Source organism: Lichenostomus cassidix, chromosome 1Aa (genome assembly GCF_008360975.1).
Source record: "Lichenostomus cassidix isolate B80296 chromosome 1Aa, HeHo_3.0, whole genome shotgun sequence".
In the NCBI taxonomy this organism is placed as follows: domain Eukaryota; kingdom Metazoa; phylum Chordata; class Aves; order Passeriformes; family Meliphagidae; genus Lichenostomus; species Lichenostomus cassidix.
Window position 1 is genome coordinate 4,224,062 of NC_139480.1, and position 19,786 is coordinate 4,243,847.

Consider the following 19,786-nt stretch of genomic DNA (forward strand, 5'->3'; position numbering starts at 1 on the left):
TATTATTACAGGCAAAGTAAAATTTCTCCTTGGTTTCTTCACTGCTCGCTCTGCCTTCATGCCAGGCAGTGTGAGAGCACTCAGAGAGGGGATTTGCCCTCTGGTTGCTGGACCACCCAGCCCTCGAGAGCCCCAGGTTTTCCCTGTGCTCATCACCCAGCATGTCCCACTCACACCTGGCCCCTCACATTGGTCCTGCATCCCTGAACAGCTCATCCCACACTCTGCAGCTACAGCCACAGCTGTTTACAACCATCTCTTTATGTTCCATCTGTGCATGGACTCTTCTCCTGCCCCATCCTGCCATTCCCCCATCACCACAGGCAAACACTTCCATACATCCTTTTTTCCTAACGCCTTGATGGCACTGCCATACCTGAATATTGTCCTACCTGAACATTGTCCTACCTGAACATTGTCCTACCTGAATGTTGTCCTACCTGCCCATGGAGCCCTCATGCCCAGCACCACTCCCAGGACCACAAACCCCACCCAGGCTCAGCCCTTCCCTCACACACCCTTTGCACCTTCTGGGATGCACCTGTGGGTTTTCCCCCAACACAAACTCAGGGTGACCCCCCCAACCACACACTACAAAATCCCCCATGTTCCCAACCCCCTGTGGCTGCACCCACTCGTGGGGTGCAGCTTCCCACAGAGAACTCCAGGGATCAAGCCTGCACAAGCCCAGATGAGGATGCTATCAAAACCCATCCATCTCCCAAATGCTCTCAAAATCACACTACCCTCCGATGGACAGGGACACCCCAGCCTACCCAGGGCCACCAACAAACCCTCCACCCAGGGTTTCCACTGCCCTCCACCACGGCCAAACCCTTGACCCTGGCTTTTTTGGGGGCTGTCCAAGCCGCCACCCTCTTGCTTCCCCCCTCCTTGCTTTCCCTTCTCTCGGGTTTATTTCCCCTCCTCTCCCACTCCTTCCCCCCTTCCCTTCCCTCCCCCCTGCCACGTCCCCAGCCTCCCACACAAGTTTAAAGCCATCAGCCCAGCCAACGGTTAACCAAATCGCCTTGACCTCTCTGCTATTTGATATTCGCCTCCTTGACACTCATTTAGGAGCGCGCAGCGGTAAAGCAGACATTGGACAAGTCCAGCCTGAAACCAAAGCCCTATGAAAGGAGGAGAGAGATCAGAAGAACCTGATAGCTAGGAACTTGTTCTCTCCAAAGGCTTTCTGGACATTTTAGCCTGGATCAGGGGTCCGTGGAGCGCCAGTTCGTCGCCAAGCAGGGTGTAAACGTTAAATGTTAGCTATTTGTTCCAGAGATTGGCATGAAGATCGAGCCTTTCTGCCTCCTCTCCCCCCGACCCCCCTCCCGCAGTCTCTCCAGCCCGTCCAGAGTCTCACAGACACTCATTCATTAGCGGTTTAATAACCCTCCCGACGTGATAACATCCTTTACTCCCGGCTCTGCGAGCGGAGGTGACCCTGGGGTGGGCTGCTCACTCGAGGTGCTCGGGGAGGAGGGGGTCGGGGGGTACCGGCTACTCCCGACGCGATTGTTGGGTGAAGAAAAGCATCTTCCCCACACCTCCCCCAACACCGCCGCCAAAAAAAAAAAAAAAAAAAAAGAAAAAAAAAGAAAAAAAAGATCTCAACTTTTGTACTCGAGTCCCTGGAAGTCCTCAGGCCCCCCCCGCGGGGTCCCCAAGCCCGGAGGGGACACACACACCCTGCCACCCCCACGGCGGCACTCGGTGTCCCCAGCCCGGCTCCGCCGCCGGCGCCCTTCTCGGGTGATGCGGAGATGCTGGAGATGCTGGCGGTACCTCACCTGATCGAGCCCTATATTATTTTAAATGGCTCTAATTTCACCATTTATCTCATTTGGCCCGTAACTGCGGATTCAGGCATCTGAAACAACCTTTCGAAACTCTGATTAGTTCGGCTTCGTTCAGCGCCTTTTCCTCCCTCTCCTTTCTCCCCATTTTTTTCCCCTTCTCACTCCCTTTCTGCGCGACTTTCATGCGCTGCAGATAAGATATAAAATGCTCTATCGGGATCCTGTAATATTAAAGATCAAAAGTGGCATCAATTGAAGACCAAACGCGCGGAAAACAAAGGGGAAGGCTGGGAGATGTTCATCAGCTAATTACAACTGCAAATATTATGCAAATTTATCTTGGCACAGAAATGGAGAAAGCGAGTTTAAGTGTGGAGATAATGCTGGAATATTGAATGTTCAGCTAAGGGTGGGACGCGGTCCAATAAATTCATCTGAGGGAGAACCGGTATTATATATATGTATATTCCTATCGAATCATCTACACTTCAAATTGGGGGGGAGGAGGTGGGGATATCAAAAATTGCGGTTATAATTGATACTTGAAATTCCTTGACAAATATTGCACAGAATATGCGGCGGAGGAAGAGTAGGGAAGCCGAGATTAGCGTTTGGAGGGGATTTGTGAAACCCCGCATGTGAAATGATGAACCTCTAGCGGGGAGGGGGCGGCGTGGGATTCCCCCCACCCCAAACCTCAGGTGGGAGCCTTTCCCTTTAGGCAAAGGGGGAAAGCAAGTTATTTTTCAACCTCATTTTCGAAGCGGCTCTCGCTTCCTGGAAAAAAGGACCGTGCTAGACCTGGTTAATGATTAAACACCGTCCCTGCGCCGTGAGAGCCAAGAAGGGATGAGAGGGAGCCAGGGAAACTTAAACCAAGGCAGAACAGAGCTGCCAGCACCTGTCCCCAGAAATTTTAGCATCAGGAGTGCCTGCACACAAAGAAAAAAAAAAAAAAAGGAAAAAAAAACCTAAAAACCCCAAAACAATCGAGACGCAGCAAATTGACCACGAAGAGGATTTCAGGCACCATTTTCTCCGAAGCAGGGATGCTCTGGCAGGGGTCGGGAGGATCCCCCAGCCCCTCGCAGGGTTTCGAGAGGGTTATCCCAAACCCCGGCATCGGGTTTGACCCTTGCGGTGATTTTTGTTGAGATCAAGTTTTGGGCTGAGTTGTTACTGCTGTGGGAATCCCTCCCTCCTCCCCCCCATCCCTCAGAACGGAGCAGAGGGGTTTTTTTTCGCCACAGAAAATGTTTGAAATGCAGCTTTTCCCTGCGCAGGTGAGGAGGCAAAGCCCGGCTGCTGCTTCCCTTCGAGGATTCAAACGAATACATTCAAATCCAGCAAAATATCAGCAGATCTTCCCCTCCTCAGGCACACGAATATCAATAATTTCAGGTGGATGTTTCCCCCCCCCAACTCCCGCCCTCCATCCCTTATTTCATTTCTGCAGCCAGAAACACAGCGCTGCGTTCATTTGCATACAAAGCAACACGCGGAGTTTCTCCAGTTTATGAGAAATGCCTTAACAAAAAAAAAAAAAAAAAAGGAGGCAGAGACACAGGGAGAGAGAGGGGAGAGAGAATCCTCACAGAAATCTTATCGATTTTTTGCTATGCATGTATTTATTTGGCAACGGGGCGGGGAGAAAAAAAAATGAACATTATTGGCAGCCCTCCCTTTAAAAAAAAGGAGGGGGGGAAAGAGAGATGCAAATTGTGTTTTATCTTAACCCGGCTTCGTGCTTTATTCAATGTTTATGATGCATTATCTCCCCCTTAAATAAAAAATAAATCATGTAAAATTAGGATCTCGGAGCCACCGAGAGGAGAAGCTCCGGTCGATTTTCTTAATTTCAGTCTGAAAGTGACACACTAATTAAAGCGCCTCATCATCTCCCCCCAACTTCTTTTTATTATTATTATCAGATTTACCTTATATTTTCCCAATTAAAAAAAAAATCAGTTTCGCTGCCCCCAGGATGAAACTAAACTAAAATAAGGACCCACGAATTTTTTTTTCCCCCAGCGTTGCCCATCGCTTTCCGCCATCAGATTCATTGTGATGTATTAGATGCAATAAATTATCCCATGTAACAAAACATTGGGAGCTGAAAGGGTGATAATCTGGAAAGCAGAGATAAGGATTCATTATTCCGAATCATTATGAATCCAACGTTGCCTCTGACTTCTTTCTTAATCAGCTCCTCTGATCCTGGATATGTGAGCAGCACAGATAAGGAAAGAGTCATTTATAATTCTGTACCTCGTCTAATATTTAAAAAAAAAAAAGTCAGAGGCAAGAAAACGCTATAAAACACAAGCAAGAGGCGGGCTCCGAATGAAATATCACTTCGATGTTGTTAGAGCCGCAGTAAGATTTAATTAAAATTCTCCTCTTCCACGTGCTTTATATATTTTTATAAATATATTTTGCACCTTGGTTGTAATGGATAGGAATTTACAATTGCGGCTGTTTGGTTTGTTGGGGTCTGGCTTTGACTTTATTCCCAAGTCCCTGATTTGGGTGAATGGAAGATGCGGACGGAGGGAGAAAGGGGGTGGGGGGGGCGATTATTTTAATTTCCGAGGGTTCCCCCCAGCCCCGCTCTGCCTCCCCAGCGCTCCCACAAAGTCATTAGGTCGATCCTACCGATGTAGGCGGCCGCGTTTAATGGAAATCGTTTTAAAGCGAATATACTCTGCACACACAAAGCGCAGGATCAATGCCAAAGCGCCTGATTTGGGGAGATCAAGACGGAGGGTGCTTTCTTCCCCTCCTTGGAAACGCAGATTGCAACGGTGATATTAAAAAATAACCTCTCTGAGACTGTGTTTGCACAGCCCAGGAAGGGGGAATTATTGATTATTGGAAACTTTTCCCCTGGGTGGGGGCAGAGAGGGTGGGTTTTCTTCCAGAGCAGACCAGGCAGTTTAATTATAGCAAATAAAACATCCCCAACCTCCTCTCTGCAGCCAGCAGAGCGGTTATCCCTAACAATAACGTATGGATTTTATTTACGGAGGGTTCCACTGCAAATCTTGGTTCAGGCGGAGCCGAAATCGATTGTGTGTGTGTGTGTAGGTATTTATTTCGGTGAATACCCGTCCAAATGTGTGCCAGGGGGAGAGCAAGACGTGGGATCAGCCACATGCAGTGGGAGAATCACAGGCTCCTCTAGCAAGTTGGAAAACGCAAGGAAAAATTTATTATAGATATATTTATATGGAATATATATATGTACATACACACACACCACATAAATATTCCACATATATATATATTCCATATAAATAAGTATATATAGATATATATGTATGTATGTGTGCTTATTATGTTTTTTTCCGTGTATTTATTTATTTAAATGACCTTCGGGCATCTGACTCTTGCTTTGAACGTATATTCGGACCTCAACTGCAGGCATCGAGGCAGGTCTGTGATATTTATGATAAACCCCGGGTGCCATTTAAAGCCTCATTAGTTATGTTTAACCTTTGAATCACCGGCCGTCGTGGCTGGAAATGAACTTGGCGGTGCAGGGTGGATGCGGGAGGGGGGGATGAGTGGGGATGCGCCTGCGCTTGTGCCCAAATTCCCTCTGTCCCCTCCCGCCCCGCAGCGAGCCCCAGCCGGAGGAACAGAGACAATAGTGCTGGGTCTCCATCTCCGCCGTCTTCCCGAGCGGTTTTGCAGGAGGATCCTTCATTTTTCGTTTCCCTACCTCGCCCCCCACCCCCCACTCCCACGATGTGCTCAGACAGCCCAGATCTAGCTCCCTCCTACAGCTTTTTTCTTTTTTTTTTTTTTATTTTTTGGGCAGTTTTGGAGGGATCCGGCAACATCTTCCAGGTTGATCTCGTCTCCCTCCCGCAGCGCTGTTTTGGGGAGCAGAAGATTTGGCAGGGATTTTCCCAGCCCTATGATGAGGAACACACCCCCCGAGTGATTTCAGCCGCATTCTCCTTTATTTATTTATTTTTTTATCCCTTATCCCGCGAGGATTTATCCCCGGCTCGTCCACACGGCTGAGTCCAACCGCACAAGCCTCGTGGTTTTAGAATCCTCTTTTTCGAAGGCTTTCCTTAGCAAAAGGCACACTTCTTGTAGATGGTAGATGGGCTCAACCCTCCTCCCCCCGCTGTTGGGGTGTCCGAGCTGTTTCCATCGGTGTTTGGAGGTGGGAAGGTTCCCTTCGCGGCTCTAATGAGCTTTAAGTTATTACCTTAATTGAATGTGTTTTCTAAAGATAGAATTGGGAGGTGATCGCGTTACCTTTCACCTCACAGAGAGTCACTCTAGAAGCAGCGATAGCGAACTCCCAACGTCAGCAGAAAAACCCAACAATATCCCTCCAGGACCAGGAGTGTGTGTATATACATATATATATATATTTTTTTTTCCCCTAAGTGACCAATTTTTGCCCCACTTTCGGAAGCGCAGCCGGGATGCGCCCTGGGGGTCTCCGCCGGGTACCGCGGAGCTGGGCCAGGGAGGGCTCTGCATCCCCCCAGCACCAGCGGGGATCCCACTCGTGGGGCCTGGGGTCTGCTGCACTCACCTGCTTTAACCCTGGAAATAAAGCTTTATTCCGGGTTTATTCCCGAGGGAGCATTTCACTCCAGGGGTGGATGTGGGGCGTGGGGGATGTTTTTCCCCCTCCCCACTTCTCCCACTCGGCTGCCCATCCCGGCAAAATGGCCATTCCCGGACGTGTTTTCCGTGGATAATTCCTCCCTCCTCCTCCCCCAGGTTGGTCCTCCGTGTCTTGTCTGGTTTTGGTGGCAGGACACCCACGCACCCACTCCGAAATGAGCACCCACCCTGGCGAGTACATTTATCATCATGTATATGATGAAACGCGGGGAAGTTTTCTTGAAGGCAAACCTGCCCGAGGATCAAGGGTAACGGGGGAGAACGCTGAGGCTGCAGCATTAGATTTTGGGGAGTGACACGAGTGGGGGGATTAATGTGGAAAATCAGAGTGTGCTCCCCCGTCGGCTCCTCCATCTCCTCACAGTTGAAAGATCTGGGGCATCCTCCGGAGCCTGCAGCGTGACCACAGCTCGCTGGGCTTCTCCTGCCCCTACAGCACTTCAGGGAAAGGGTGTTTATCTTCCCTCCACTCCCCAGCCCTGTAAAACCCCCAGGTGGTGGCGGGGAAGGGAGGCTGAGGAGCGGGCAGGGGGCTGTGGATCCCCCGGCCCGTCCCTTCCGCTCCGCATCGGCCCCGCGTTCAAAGCCGCGCGGCTCTGAGGGGACACACAGGGGGACAAATAGACCCCAGGGCTGGGACCCCTACGGTGGGTGTCTCCCTGAAGAGGTGCTGCGCTCCTGCCCGCTGCTGGGAGCCTTCCTCGTCCCGAGGAGGAGTGGGAGACAGGGGGAACAATCGTGGTCCCACCCCGTTCTCGGAGCGCCAGGGGATGCGTGTCCATTTTTTTTCTTTTTTCTGTCTGGAAAGCGAAGCCTTACACAGACACATATTAAAAATAAAAACAAAATAAATAAGAAAGGAAAATAGGGTCATTAAAAATCCCCCCGGAGGAGAAGGGGATACAGAGGGCAAGAATCAGCCCCTTGTCGCTAATGTCACCACTTTTCCTCGAAAGCTTTCGATGCAGCGGAGCGAGCCCCGGCGTTATTCGTACGATCATAAGCTTAATTATATTTTCCCCCTCTCGCTTCCCGGCGTTCCCGGCACTGACAGTCGCTCCCGGGACGGGTTACATCACGCTCACACCGCTGCGAGCCCTCGTACCTGGCGCGTCCCCCTGGCCCTGCCCCTGTCCCCCCCACCTCCACCTCCCCGCCCCATCGATGGGTGTGTAAAGAAATGGCCCATCATATTCCTCTCACTCCTTCTCTGCCCTTTCCCAACCCGGAAGAGCTCTGATCTTCAGCCCAGCCCGGAGGAGGAGGAGGGCAAGGGTGGGCGTTCGGAGGATGCGGCTCCCCCAGGTTTTCCCCCTCGGTGGGAGCTTGCGACATGCCAGCAGCGGCTCCGCTCCTCCCGCACTCCTGCTCTGAGCGCTCCAGCGGAACCGGACAAAATCAAAAGCATCTGCCCAGGTCAGTGAACACCGATTTGTCTGTGTGTGTGTGTCCCCCGCCGCCACCCTACCCTCTTCTTTTTTTCTTTTTTCCCCTTTTTTTCTTTTCTTTTTTTTTTTTTTAATTTTTTTTTAATTCACCCTTCTTTTACTCCTCCACGTGGAGGGCATTAGGATGGGCAGCTCGGCTCAAAGGACTTGAAACTCAACCAGACCCCCCCTTATTGCTTGGGGTGTATGGAGGGGAGAATTGAATTTTCCCGGTGACCTTGGGGAAAGCCCCCTTGATCCGGGAGGGAGAGATTTTTGGGAAGCGAGTGAGAAGAAGCCGTTTTACCCGTGGGTGTTGGGGGCAAAGGAGTGAGGCTGGGGCAGCGGGGGCTGCGAGGTGGGACACGGCGGTAACATAGCTGGGATGTGAAATGATAATCTCATGACGGGAAGGGATATATATCTGTGGGATATGCGCGGCCTTTCTGTGCCTGGCTTCGTACCTGTGTGCGTATACATATATATATATATATAGTATATCCGAACACACATACTCTGAGAATCACACTGTGTACAGCGATATTCATGCGGGCAGGCGTGTGCCGATGGCTGCGATTCTGTGCTCTTCCCACAAAAAATTCCGATTTGATTTGATTCTGTTAGGTCGATCTGTGCTGCTTAATCCCAAATATACCCTATATATGTAGTTCTCTATATGTTCAGGTTAAAATATCTGGCATATAATATATAACAAGAATATTATGCTTCTAGAATCAGAAGAAACACAGTCCAATTTGGACGATCTTTCCGCAGATATTTCTCCTTTTTATACGTTAGAAACCCAAACCAGAGCTACCCCAGAGGTGTGTGGTTAGGGCAGGCTGGGATGAGGAGGGAGATGGCTTCGCCCCGGGGCTGGACCAGCACCTTCCCCGCGGCTCCTGGTCCAGCTGCGGGGATCCGCGGGCCGAGCCGAGCCGAGCCGGGCTGGGCCGGGCTGGTTTGGGCCGTCCTGGGCTCCGAGAGGTCTGGGGGCTGAGAGACGAGAGGAAAGTTTTCTCTGTCTCCCGGCATCCCTGGATTTAAATCTCTCTCCTCCTTCCCCGCCTTGGAGAAAAATTTTTCATCCTCCAAGCCGTGCGGAGGATGTTTCGGGAGGGAGCAATGGGAACGGCTAGTGCTGTCAAAAAATTCACATTTTCTGTCATCTAGCGTTTTGCAAGCAGAAAGGGGAGAAAATCTATATCTATCTATCTGTCTATCTGTCTGTCTGTCTATCTATCTATCCATCCATCCATCCCAGCTCCTCTTACCTTCACGTGTCCGTACACAGGCAGCGGGCTCCGGGTGACGGATTTTAATGAAACCGGATAATTAATAACCACCGGCCCTGCTTGTTTTCTCCATTATTTATGGGCCGCAGGTGCGGAGCGGGGGAGCAGGGACCCGGCGGTGCCGCGGGCACGGGCTGCTGCTGACACCGCTCCCACCTCCCGGTGCTCCGGGATGCATCCCGGGACAGACAGGGGGACAGAGAGGGTCCCGGCAACCCGGGAAAGGCGAAACAGGCTCTCGGGAAGGAAGGAAGGAAGGAGGGGAGAGGGAAGGTCTACCCCCACCCCGCCGCGGCATTTTGCTCCCGGCTGGGGCGAAACCCTTCCTTCTCCCGGGGATGTGAGTTATTTTTTGCAGAGCCGAGGGGGGTGTTTTAATTTCAAGGGGGAAATTAAGACCAGAAGGTGTTTCCCGGCATGGGCAGGTCGGGAGGGGGGTGATGAAGAGGGGAACACTGGGCTGGGGGCTCCTCTCGCCCCCCGGGATGCGGGGGGCATCGCCTTGTGCTCGGACGGGGGCGGGACAGCACCTCGAGGTGTCTGTCTGTGCTCCTCAGGGGAATTTGGGGTGCGCTAGTCCTCTCTTTAGGACGAAAAGGGTGTCTTATCTGACACCCTCGGCACGATTTGAATTTCCGAGCCTCTGACGGTAAATGCGAGTCCCACGTTCACCGAGTGGGTTGTCACCGTGCGGGGCTGCGTGTCGTGGGGAATGACAGCCGGTGGGGTCTGGGGACACGGGGGGTTTGTTTTGGGGGCTGCAGGGGTGCAAGGAGGGATTTAAATTGACAGCAGCCGGGCGCTTCCCGGAGTGAATCGCTCCGGTTTTAATGCTGGGAGGTTGGGATGTGCCCCTGCGTCTCATCAAGGAGCTAATGTTAATTCTGCCGCCTCCTCTCACGCCAGCCGCCGTGCGATTTGTGTTTTCTTCTTTATCTAAGTGCCGGGGTAATTTCTGCTTTTGGGAAGAAAAAAAAAAATTTAAAAAAGTCCTTAAACACCTCGGCAGCTTCACCTTCTCCGTGGGGTGCGAGGAAAACGGCGCTTGCCGGGTTTAAAGCTTGCAAGATGCTTCAATTCGCCTTCAAATCTATCGCTCAAAATGGTCCTGGGAGAGAAAGCAAAATCGAGAAATCCGAAATAAACCGACTCTCCCTCCTCCCTCCTTGGTTTGTTTTTTTGTCATTTTGGGTTTTTTTGTTTTTTTTTTTTTTCCCTTGAGCACTACTTTAGCCTCGCCGTAATTTCGAGTGGCCGTTCAGGCTGTTTGCTGCCATTTTTCTTCTCTTATTTTTGCGTTTGTGGGGTCGAAGCCTTTCGGGATCTCTGCCCGGTGCCGCGGCGATGATCCGCTCGCAGCTCGGGAGCCTGGAGAGGTGGGGAAAATGGGAGAATGGGGTAAAATGGGGATGCGGAATAAAAGGGAGAAGGAGAACCCCTCGCCAAAGTACCCTTTTGCTGTCTGAGAAAGGAAAAGGGGGGGGGGAAGGGACAAAAGGGACTTACCGGGTTGAGCTGGAAAGCAGGGCTGTCTGAGGAGGCAGGGAAGGAAGGAAGGAGGGAGGGAAGGGAGCAGGTTGTGCCTCGATGCTGCCATCCCGGAGCGGCACGGGGCACCGGCAGCAGGGTGACACGAGTCCCCCTCCCCTTCGGCCCTTTGCCCGGCTCCTCTCCGCTCCTCTGCCGCGCAGTTTGGGGAATGTGTCGGGGGGAGAGGTCGCCCCTGGGACTTGCGGAGCCGGTTTTTGATCTTTCTCAGACCTTTTTTTTTTCTTTTTTTTTTTTCTTTTTTTTTTTACTCCTGCAGTGTCCCGGGGCAGTCGCCCTTCTCTCAGCTTCAAAGAAGGGGGGGGGGTGTGGAGGAGGGGAAAGAAAAGTCCCAGTTTCTCTCCTCCCAATTTTAATTCTTCGAATTTCTTATCTACGGCAGAGCAGGGTTTTCCCCCTCTCTTCCCCCCCTCCCCAGCATCATTTGAGCTGGAAAAAAAAAAAAAAGTGTGTGCGTCTGTGGTGAGTGGTGTTGCACGAAGGGAGAAAAAATTGAAAATTGGACCCGGTGTAATCAGCCGATGATTTGTTCTCTCTTTGAATTTGCATGGCTCTGCACTTCTTTGTGTGCGTGTTTATGTTTCCTCCCGATCTTCACGAAGGGGAGATAAATGAATTAATAGAAGAGAACGGAAATATGTAGGTATATACTAACAAAAAAAAAAAAAAGAAAGAAAAAGAGCGACAGAGATAAAAAAAAAAAAAAGGAAAACCACCCATGTGGCTGGTTTCGAAGCGGAGGGGAAGGCTCATGTGAGATGGGAAAGGGGAGAGGCAGAAATGCCAGTCTCTCTTTCTCTTTGACTAGTATTTATTATTATTATTATTATTTTGCCAAGCTCCTAGCTGGAGGGATGCTAATTTGCCGTTCTAGTGATAAAGGGGGGGTGGCCTTAGGGAAACGGATCATAATTCCTGCCTGATTGACGAAGCGGGGGGGAAAAAAGAGGAAAACAAAATATTCCCTCTTCTCTGAGCCTTTGTTTAACCCGAGATTATCTCAGCAGCCTGACCAGGGCCCAGAACCCTCCCGCCGGGGCTGTCCCGGGGACTGGCAGGCTCCGTGCCCCACGAGGGGCTGTCCCAGCCGGGGAGGTGGCAATGGGCTCACAACCCCGGGTCTCTCTCCCTCGGCAAGACAGCAAGTTGCTGTACACAGGCAAAAAAAAATTAATAATAATCTTCGGAGCTCTGCCCTGGGCCGTGTCCTCTCTGTAACCCCCCGATTCCTCGCTCCCGGCTGTTTGTACAGCTTTACCTGTACTATTCTGGTACCCTGAAAAAAAAAAAAAAAAAAAAAAAAGCCCAGCCCGACAAACGTAACTTAATCCCCTTTCAGTCAATTGTCGTTTAAAAGGGGGCTAAAGGAGAAGGGGGGAGAAGAGAAGGGGGAGGCTGGCTGTCCCCGCCCCGAGGTGCCAGTCGGGCGGTGGGCACCAGCGAGGACGGAGGAGAGGCTGGCCCTGGGTCCCCGCTCCAGAACAACCTTCCCTGTATCTATTTTAACAGCAAGACGTGAGGGAGATTTAAAAAAAAAAAAAAAAAAAGAATTAATAAAAAAGGGGTTGGGGACTGCAGCTTTAGTGCCCTTTGACTGGTCATTTTTAGGGGAGCATAGTCTCGGTGGCCACCCCAACCCACCGAGTTCGGGGTTCTGTTGTTGATTTTATTTTTTTAATTTCTCCGTTTTTGAGTCTCTAAGTGACACTGAAGTGTCCAAAATGTTTCTTCGTGACCTTTCAGAGGCAAAGTTATCCCCATTCCTCCCATCCCTCCCCGGGCTAGGAGGGATGTTGGAGCCCCGCTCCCTGAAGCCCCCTTTCCCCCCCCGGCAGAATTAACCCCCGAGCCCCCGACCCTTATCTGGCGGCTGGTGGCGAGCTTGGGGCTAATTGCTGCAACAATGGGCTCCTATTAACGCCGAGCTGTCACTGGAAACCCTGCTGGGGGCTGCCAGGGGGGCCGAGGTGATGGATCTGAGGCCACAGCCTGGGAAAAGGACGGTCAAGGCCAGCGCTCCTCGCAAAACCCCCGGGGATCACAGGATAATCTGAGCGGACGCGGAAAATGATGGATTTGCTCTTCTATTTTATATATTTTTTTTTAAATATTCCTCCGCTTTTTTTTTTTTTTGGGGGGGGGTGTTTTTGGCCTCCCCACCATAACTTCCTCCCTTCTGGGAGTGGGATAGGAAGATCGAGTCTATCTAGGACGGGTTGAAAATAAAGAAACAGCCTGAGCAAACTAGATTTGAAAGCGGGTGTCTTCCCCAACCGGGGCTGTGACTGCGAGGGACGGGCGGGGAACAGGGTCTCGCCGTGCCACCCTGTCGAGGCAGGACGGAGCCCTCAGGGCTGTTCCCATTTCTTTTCCCCCCCCTCCATTGATTTGACTTGGTGTAGCTGTTGATTTATTATTTTATTTTACTTATTTTGATTTTTTTACTTTATTAATTTTATTTTGCATTAATAATTCCCTGCCCTCCAAACAGCTGAAGGCAAGCGGTTTCCTCACTACCTCCGGACAGGGCTAAAGGCACGTTTTAAAATGGCTTGGCAATTTTGTGACCTCTGGATGGAAATTCCCCTCCTGTGATCCCACGGCTGTAGGTCTCAGGGCTGTAAGTGCCGGAGGGAGCGGGGGTGGGAATCTCAGCTCACCTGCCCGAAGAGCTCAGCTCGCATTAAGCACCCAGCAAAATGTTAAAAGACACAAAGTGACTTTTCCCAAGAGTTGGGAAACCCCTCTCGCCCGCAGGATGTGCTTGGGCTGTGAGGAAATTTGGGGAGCGGGGATAAAGAGGCAAATCCCGGGGAGACCTTTCGCCCTCACATCCATAAAACGCTTAAAGCTGGGAGGGGGTCGTGAAGAGGAAATGTGCTCCTGAACGTTGCTCGCCTCTCCACTGTCCTCCTTAGAGAAATCCCCCATTCCCGGAGGAGGGATGGGCAGGAGGCCACCCTGGTGCTGGGACACCCCAGCCCCCCACCCACCGGGGCGTCCGGGGCAGCTGCCGTGGGGCATCCCGGAAAATTAATCAGGAAAAATCCCGCACTTTCCCCCTCCGTTTCCCCCCTCCAGTGCACCTCGATTTCTGGAGTATGGAAAGGAGGGGGGACCCCGCAAAATTAAAAAACCTTCAGGCGAAGCGCCTCCTCTGAGGGGAGAGCGGGGAAACACGAGTTTCCCGGAGCGGGTTAAACCCCCAGCTCGGAGAGGGCCATGAGCATCCCCCTGCTGTCTCCCCCTTCTCCCCATCCCCCTGATGGGCTGCAGGGAGAGGTCCCCGCTCCCCCCGGGCTCGACGCTCTGTCCCGGCGGGGTCGGCCAGGCTGGACAGAGCGGGGGAGCGCCAAGCCCGGTGCCCCGGACAGGTCAGGGTGGGGGGGCGACCTGCCACCCCATCCCGGCTCGTCCACTGTCCTCAGCGCTCCCCATCCGGCACGTTTCCCCAGTTCCCTTCTTGTTGGGCTGCACAGACCCTAAAGCAGGGCTGCTTCTCATTCTTACACATTTCCCGGCTGGCTTCTTTTTAAAAAATATATACATAAATATGTGCGTGCCCACGGCGCATCTTTCACGCGTGAAACCTCTGTCCCCACGCCCAACGGCGGTGGGCTGCACCGGGGGCTGAAACCCGTGCTTAAAATGGGCTCCCTGGAGGATCCGAAGCATCCATCCATCCCATCCATCCGTCCGTCCGTCTGTCCCTGCATCCCTCTGACGGGAGGCTTGGCTCCGCCGGCCGTCGAGGAGCGAACCCAGCTCCCGGCAGCAGGTTCAGCCAGCCCGGCCCCGCTCACCGGGGGAGGCCCCGGCGGGGCTTCGGCCCTGGAGCTGCAGAGTCTCGGGTTTTAGTCAGACCCCCCGGTATAAAAACTCCGGAGAGGCGCTCCGTCCCGCACCCGGGCTGACGCGCTCTTGCCGGCGTGCGGAGACAGCGTGCAGAGCACCCAGTGAGTGACTTGTTCTAGCGCTTTGAAAAAACTAATATTATCCTTTCCTTTCCTTTCCTTTCCTTTCCTTTCCTTTCCTTTCCTTTCCTTTCCTTTCCTTTCCTTTCCTTTCCTTTCCTTTCCTTTCCTTTCCTCCTTCCTTTTTCCTTTCCTTTCCCCTCTCTTTTCGTGTTTTCTTATTCTTTCCTCTCTTTTCCTCTTTCCTTTTTCTTACTTTTCTTACTCTTTCTTCCTTCCCTTCATTCTTCCCTTTTTTCTTCTCTTCTTCCCTTTTCCCTCATCTTTCCTTTCTCTCCGCGCCTTTTGTCTCTCTCTCTTTTCCCACCCGGTCTCCCTCATCCTCCCTGGTCCCCCTGCTCTCTCCCTGTCCCCCCTGTCCCCTGTCCCTGTCCCCTGTCCCTGTCCCCTGTTCCCTGTCCCTGTCCCCCCTGTCCCCTGTCCCTGTCCCCTGTCCCCTGTCCCTGTCCCTGTCCCGCCGGGATGACCCCGGGGTGCCGCTAGGGGATGCCCTGGCTCAACGCAGCGCCCAGCGCGGCCAGCGGGGCGCGGGCCCGCAGCCAATCAGCACCGCCGGGGCTCGGGCTCGCAGCCAATCAGCGCCGCCGCGGGCCGGCAGGGCGCGGGTCCTCAGCCAATCAGCGCCGCGCGGAGCCGGCGCCCCAGTTCCTGCCGGCCGCCCATTGGTCAATCCCGCGGAGGGGGCGTGGCCGGCCGCGGCTCCCGGGGGTCCGGTGGGTCCCGTCCCGCTGCCCCCCGCGGCATTCCCGGCCCGTCCTGCCCATCCCGGGGTCCCCAGCGGGGCGGGAAGGGGGGAAAAACAACCCCTAAACACCCCCGAATGGTGTGTCCAAACTTGGCCATCGCTGTGCTCTCGTATCCTTAAAAATAGCAATAATTAAATCCTTTCTGAGCCGCGCCGCTGGACGAGGCAGCTTTATTCCGGGGGAGCCCCCCGGGTGCTGCACCTGCCGGCGCATCCCGCTCCTGGGGGCTCCGAGCCCGCTGGCATCCCCCGGGCTGGCCGCGGGACAACCCAACCCGTCCCCTCCACGCACCATCTCTCCGGACTGGCCACTCGCAGAGTTTCTGGGACAGCGGGAAAACTTAATTTCCCCCTTAAAAAAAAAAAAAATAGAAAATTAAAAAAAAATAAATAAAGCAAAAGGCGGGGGGAAATGCCCAGCAGTCGTTGCCGGGGGGTTCCCGCGGGGGCAGCGCGGGGGCGGCCGGAGCGCCCGGCCGGTCCCCTCCTCAGGCTCCGCCTCCCCCGGGCTTATGACACTGGAACCTCCTTAAGTTGCGTCTCGCCACAGCTGTCTGTAAGCACTGAGCCGGCTGGCGCCATCCTGCTCCTTTCAGAAAGAATGCCTTCCCTGTAAAAAAAAAAAAAAAAAAAAAAGAAAGAAAAAAAAAAGAAAAAAACAGGGAGAGAGAGAGAGGGGGAAGAAAAAAAGTAGGGGGGAAAAAAGAATAGGGCGAGCGAGCACAATCTGATCTGATCAAGCACTTTCAGCTTCATCCCTCCTGGGTCACATACTGCTTCTCCACCAAGGTTTGTGCGGAATTTCTTTAGCAACTTGTCGCTTTTTAAATTTTTCTTTTTCCTGCCTCTCCCCACCCGCGTTTTCTCCTCGCTCCTTCCTTTCACCCCCACCCTCTTCTCCCATCGCTTTACCCCCTCCTCGATTTCCCCCACCCCCCTTCTCTTTTGCCCCCGTTCCCCCTTTTCTCGCTTGCATAATAATTAATGAGCAATCAAAGTGACTCTGGGCTGTGCAGCAGCGATTGGCACAAGTTCTCACCGGCTTGAGCCACTGGAGCTTCTCAGGTGCAAATAGAGCAAATCAAAAAATAAACAAACAACCGCGACGGCCAGGAAAAAAAAAAAAAAAGAGAAAAAAGAAAAAGCCAAAAAAACCCCAAACCCGAGGAAAAGTAAGAGCTGGGCGGCAGGAGCGCGGTGGGAGCTGCTGGGCTCCGCTCCGAGCCGGGAGAGAGCGAAAGAGAAAGAGGCGCTGGGAGAGGTGGGTCCAGGGCAGAGCAGGCGCTTCCCAGGGATGGCTGCCGAGGGATGGGATGGGTTTTCTCCTGCCTAAAAAGTCAGGTGCTAAAGTTCAGAACTTCTCAAGTACGTTTCTCTCCCTGCCTCTCTCTCTCTCTCTCTCTCTGCTCCTTCCCTTTCCTCTTTCTCGTTACAGGTGATCAAAGAAGAGAAACATCTGCAACAGAGCGGAAGATACGAGGGGATCTCACTTCGTAGAGAAATTTTTCCCCCGAGATTTTTTTTTTGTTTTCCCTTTTTTCCTCCCTTTTTATTTTAGTATTTCCCTTTTTTATTTTTTCCTTTTTTTATTTTTTTTTTTTTTTTTTTTTTTTTGGAATCGATCGCTTATCACCATAACCCCCACTCCACTTTAAACCCAGCCTAACCAGAAACATCCCCCAAACTCGCCGAGCACTTTTCCCCGCCCTGCATAACTCCGGCGGCGACTCCCGCTCCGATCTCAAGCCCTCCGCGCCTTGCTGAGGAGGAGGAGGAGGAGGAAGAGGAAGAGCAGCGAGCTCGGAAGATGGAGGTCTCCACGGACCAGCCGCGGTGGGTGAGCCACCACCACCCGGCCGTGCTCAATGGGCAGCACCCGGACTCGCATCACCCCACGCTTGGCCATACCTACATGGACCCCACGCAGTATCCTCTCGCCGAGGAAGTGGATGTACTTTTTAATATCGACGGACAAGGCAACCCCGTCCCGCCGTATTACGGCAACTCCGTGAGAGCCACGGTGCAGAGATACCCCACGGCCCACCACGGTGAGTGCCCGCCGAGCCCCGGCTCGCTCCGCTGCTGTCCCGCTCCCGCTGGCCCCGCGCTGCCCCGAGCCCCCCGCTGCTGCCGGGCAGACCCTCTCCTGCCGGCGGGGAAGCTACGTCACGGGTGGATTTTGGGGTTGGCTTATTGGAAATAAATAAAAATTCAGGCTTCCTTCCTTTCTTTCACTTTCTTTATTTCTTCTTCTTTTTTTTTAATCTTTCTCTTTCTTTCTTTTATCTTTCCTCTTTCTTTCTTTTATCTTTCTTTTCGCTTTCTTTCTTTCTGCTCCTTTCTTTCCCCTTTTTTTTCTCTTTCGTCCTCTCTTTTTATCTCACATCCTCTCTTCCCTCTCTCTTACCTCTTTCCCTCTCACTCTTGCTCGCCTTCCCTCTATTTCTTTCTTTTTCATCTTTCTCTTGTTGTCTTCCTCTTGTCCCCTTCCTCTTCGCTTTGCTTTCTCCCCCCTCTCTTTAATGAGGTTAACAGTTAGTGTTTTCATACTGTGTTTAGTTTTTGCACGATTAAGCTGCTCTGGGGAAGCAAAGCAAGCTGGAGAGCAGGGGTGTGAAAATGACCCCGCTGTCCTCACGCTTGGGCTATTTAGTTTGCACTTGTTAGGCTTGGGTCGAAAGTTTTGCACACATACCCAGGGCAGCACCATGGCGTGGGTTTAAATTAAGAAAGAAACTAAAAAAAATATAGCCCGTAGTGTAATTAGGTGTCAGACCTGGTGTGTTGTCCTGAGGGTCCTGCAGGAAGGTAATGATCCTCAATGTGAATTTTGTTCCTGGGTCATAACTCTTAGAAAGGAGGTGAAATATGTGGGGTAAATAGGGCCCAGGTCCACTGAGGGATGAGTACTTTGGTGCCATCTTTTATGAAGTGGAGAGAGACAGTACTTATAGCTGGAGTTTACCTGTGTGGTTAAAAAAATAGGGAAAAAATACAAATAAAAACGGAGGGAAAAGAACAGATAGTGGTTTGTGAAGCCGGGCAGTGATCTCTGTCGCTGCAAAATCTAAACCCCTGAGGTTTGCAGTGGAAATAACCCCAAAATCAAGGAGAAAGCGGGATGAGCAGAGTGGAGATGGAGCCGAGCGGGTTCAGGAGGCTACTCCCAGCCCTCAGCAACTTGTTGAGTGCGAGCCTGCATTAGGCTCCGCTCAGTAACTGCATTGTTCTGCTATTAGTCCCTTTAAAACAATTATTTTTAAGGATCAGCAGCCTTTGTCCTCTCTTTCTTTTCTTTCCTTTTCATTTCTTTTTCCCCCCAATATATCAGCAGAAAGTGGAAATGCGGTCTCTCTGATCTAGCCTGAATATTATTTACTATGCTACTTCCTGGAGAAGATAATGAATCTTGACCCTTTCTATTCGTATAACCCACCTTCCCTTCCTTTCGAGCAGCGACTTTCAGTATTGTTCACGAATGCTTGGTATGGTGAAAACCAGTTTGGAGCTTTTCTAGGCACACACGAACTCCCATGCAAACATATTTGTCCACCCTGTAACTATCTGTGCCTCTATACATCTGTGTTTGCATCTCTCCGTCTGTATGTTTAACAATCTCTATACACATATCACGATGCCTACAGAGGTTAAGAATCTCTAGATGTCAGTGACTTTCCAGGGCTTTATTAGCAGGCACAAACTTGCTCCCTTCCAGCTGAATTAACTGTGTTTTCCATCTTAGAGCCATTTGCTCGAGTTGCTGTGGATTTGGCTAGATTTGATTATTTGGATATATTTTTTCTGTTTGTTTTGCAAGGGCCGAGATTAATTTAAAATATTAGGTACAAGCTCTTAAGAACATTTATAACCAAAGGGAAAAAGATTTGACTGTGGAAATCTAGTGGATTTTTTTCCCCACAAAATCCAGGTCTGAGTTTTAAAAGGCAAAGTGAAGTGTCTCTTGCCACAAAAAGGGTATGGAGTGGTTTTTTTGAGTCAGTTGGTACCCTCTGCGTGTGCCATATCACTGCGAAAAACCCTTCCAACATTTCTGTGCAGCCTCATGGAAGAAGAAAAGACAAACTGAGTGGTTTGCAAAGTTTATCAGCCCTGTTGCAGAGGTTATTATCATGTCTGTGGGCATTTTCTGGTCTTCTTCGTTTGACCAGAGAATTCCCAGGGTTTATAGCCCACGGCTGTGTTCGGCAAATAATTTTCCAGCGAAGAAAAAAATTATTTCTACAGTGGGGACTTGGCAATTTCACGCAGGATCTTTGCTTCAAAGTCTTCGTGGGATTGCCTGGAAAAGGGAGAGAGTGAAGCAGAGCTCGCCAAA

At 51.7% G+C, this 19,786-nt stretch overlaps 1 protein-coding gene across 4 annotated transcripts in view; it reads left to right on the forward strand.

Moving 5' to 3' along the window:
• Positions 1-7,680: 7,680 nt before the first annotated feature.
• The window catches only part of GATA3 (GATA binding protein 3), a 28,306-nt gene continuing 16,200 nt past the window's right edge, over positions 7,681-19,786 (forward strand). Inside the window, exons 1-2 of one of the 4 annotated variants that reach the window (XM_085082495.1) lie at positions 7,681-7,877; positions 16,886-17,498. In XM_085082495.1, coding sequence (XP_084938621.1) covers positions 17,258-17,498 — 241 coding nt within the window. In that variant the 5' untranslated portion in view covers positions 7,681-7,877; positions 16,886-17,257. Of the gene's footprint in view, positions 7,878-15,864; positions 16,240-16,268; positions 16,712-16,885; positions 17,499-19,786 lie in introns of those variants that run through there. The other 3 variants (XM_085082509.1, XM_085082488.1, XM_085082501.1) reach the window with 3 other exon arrangements.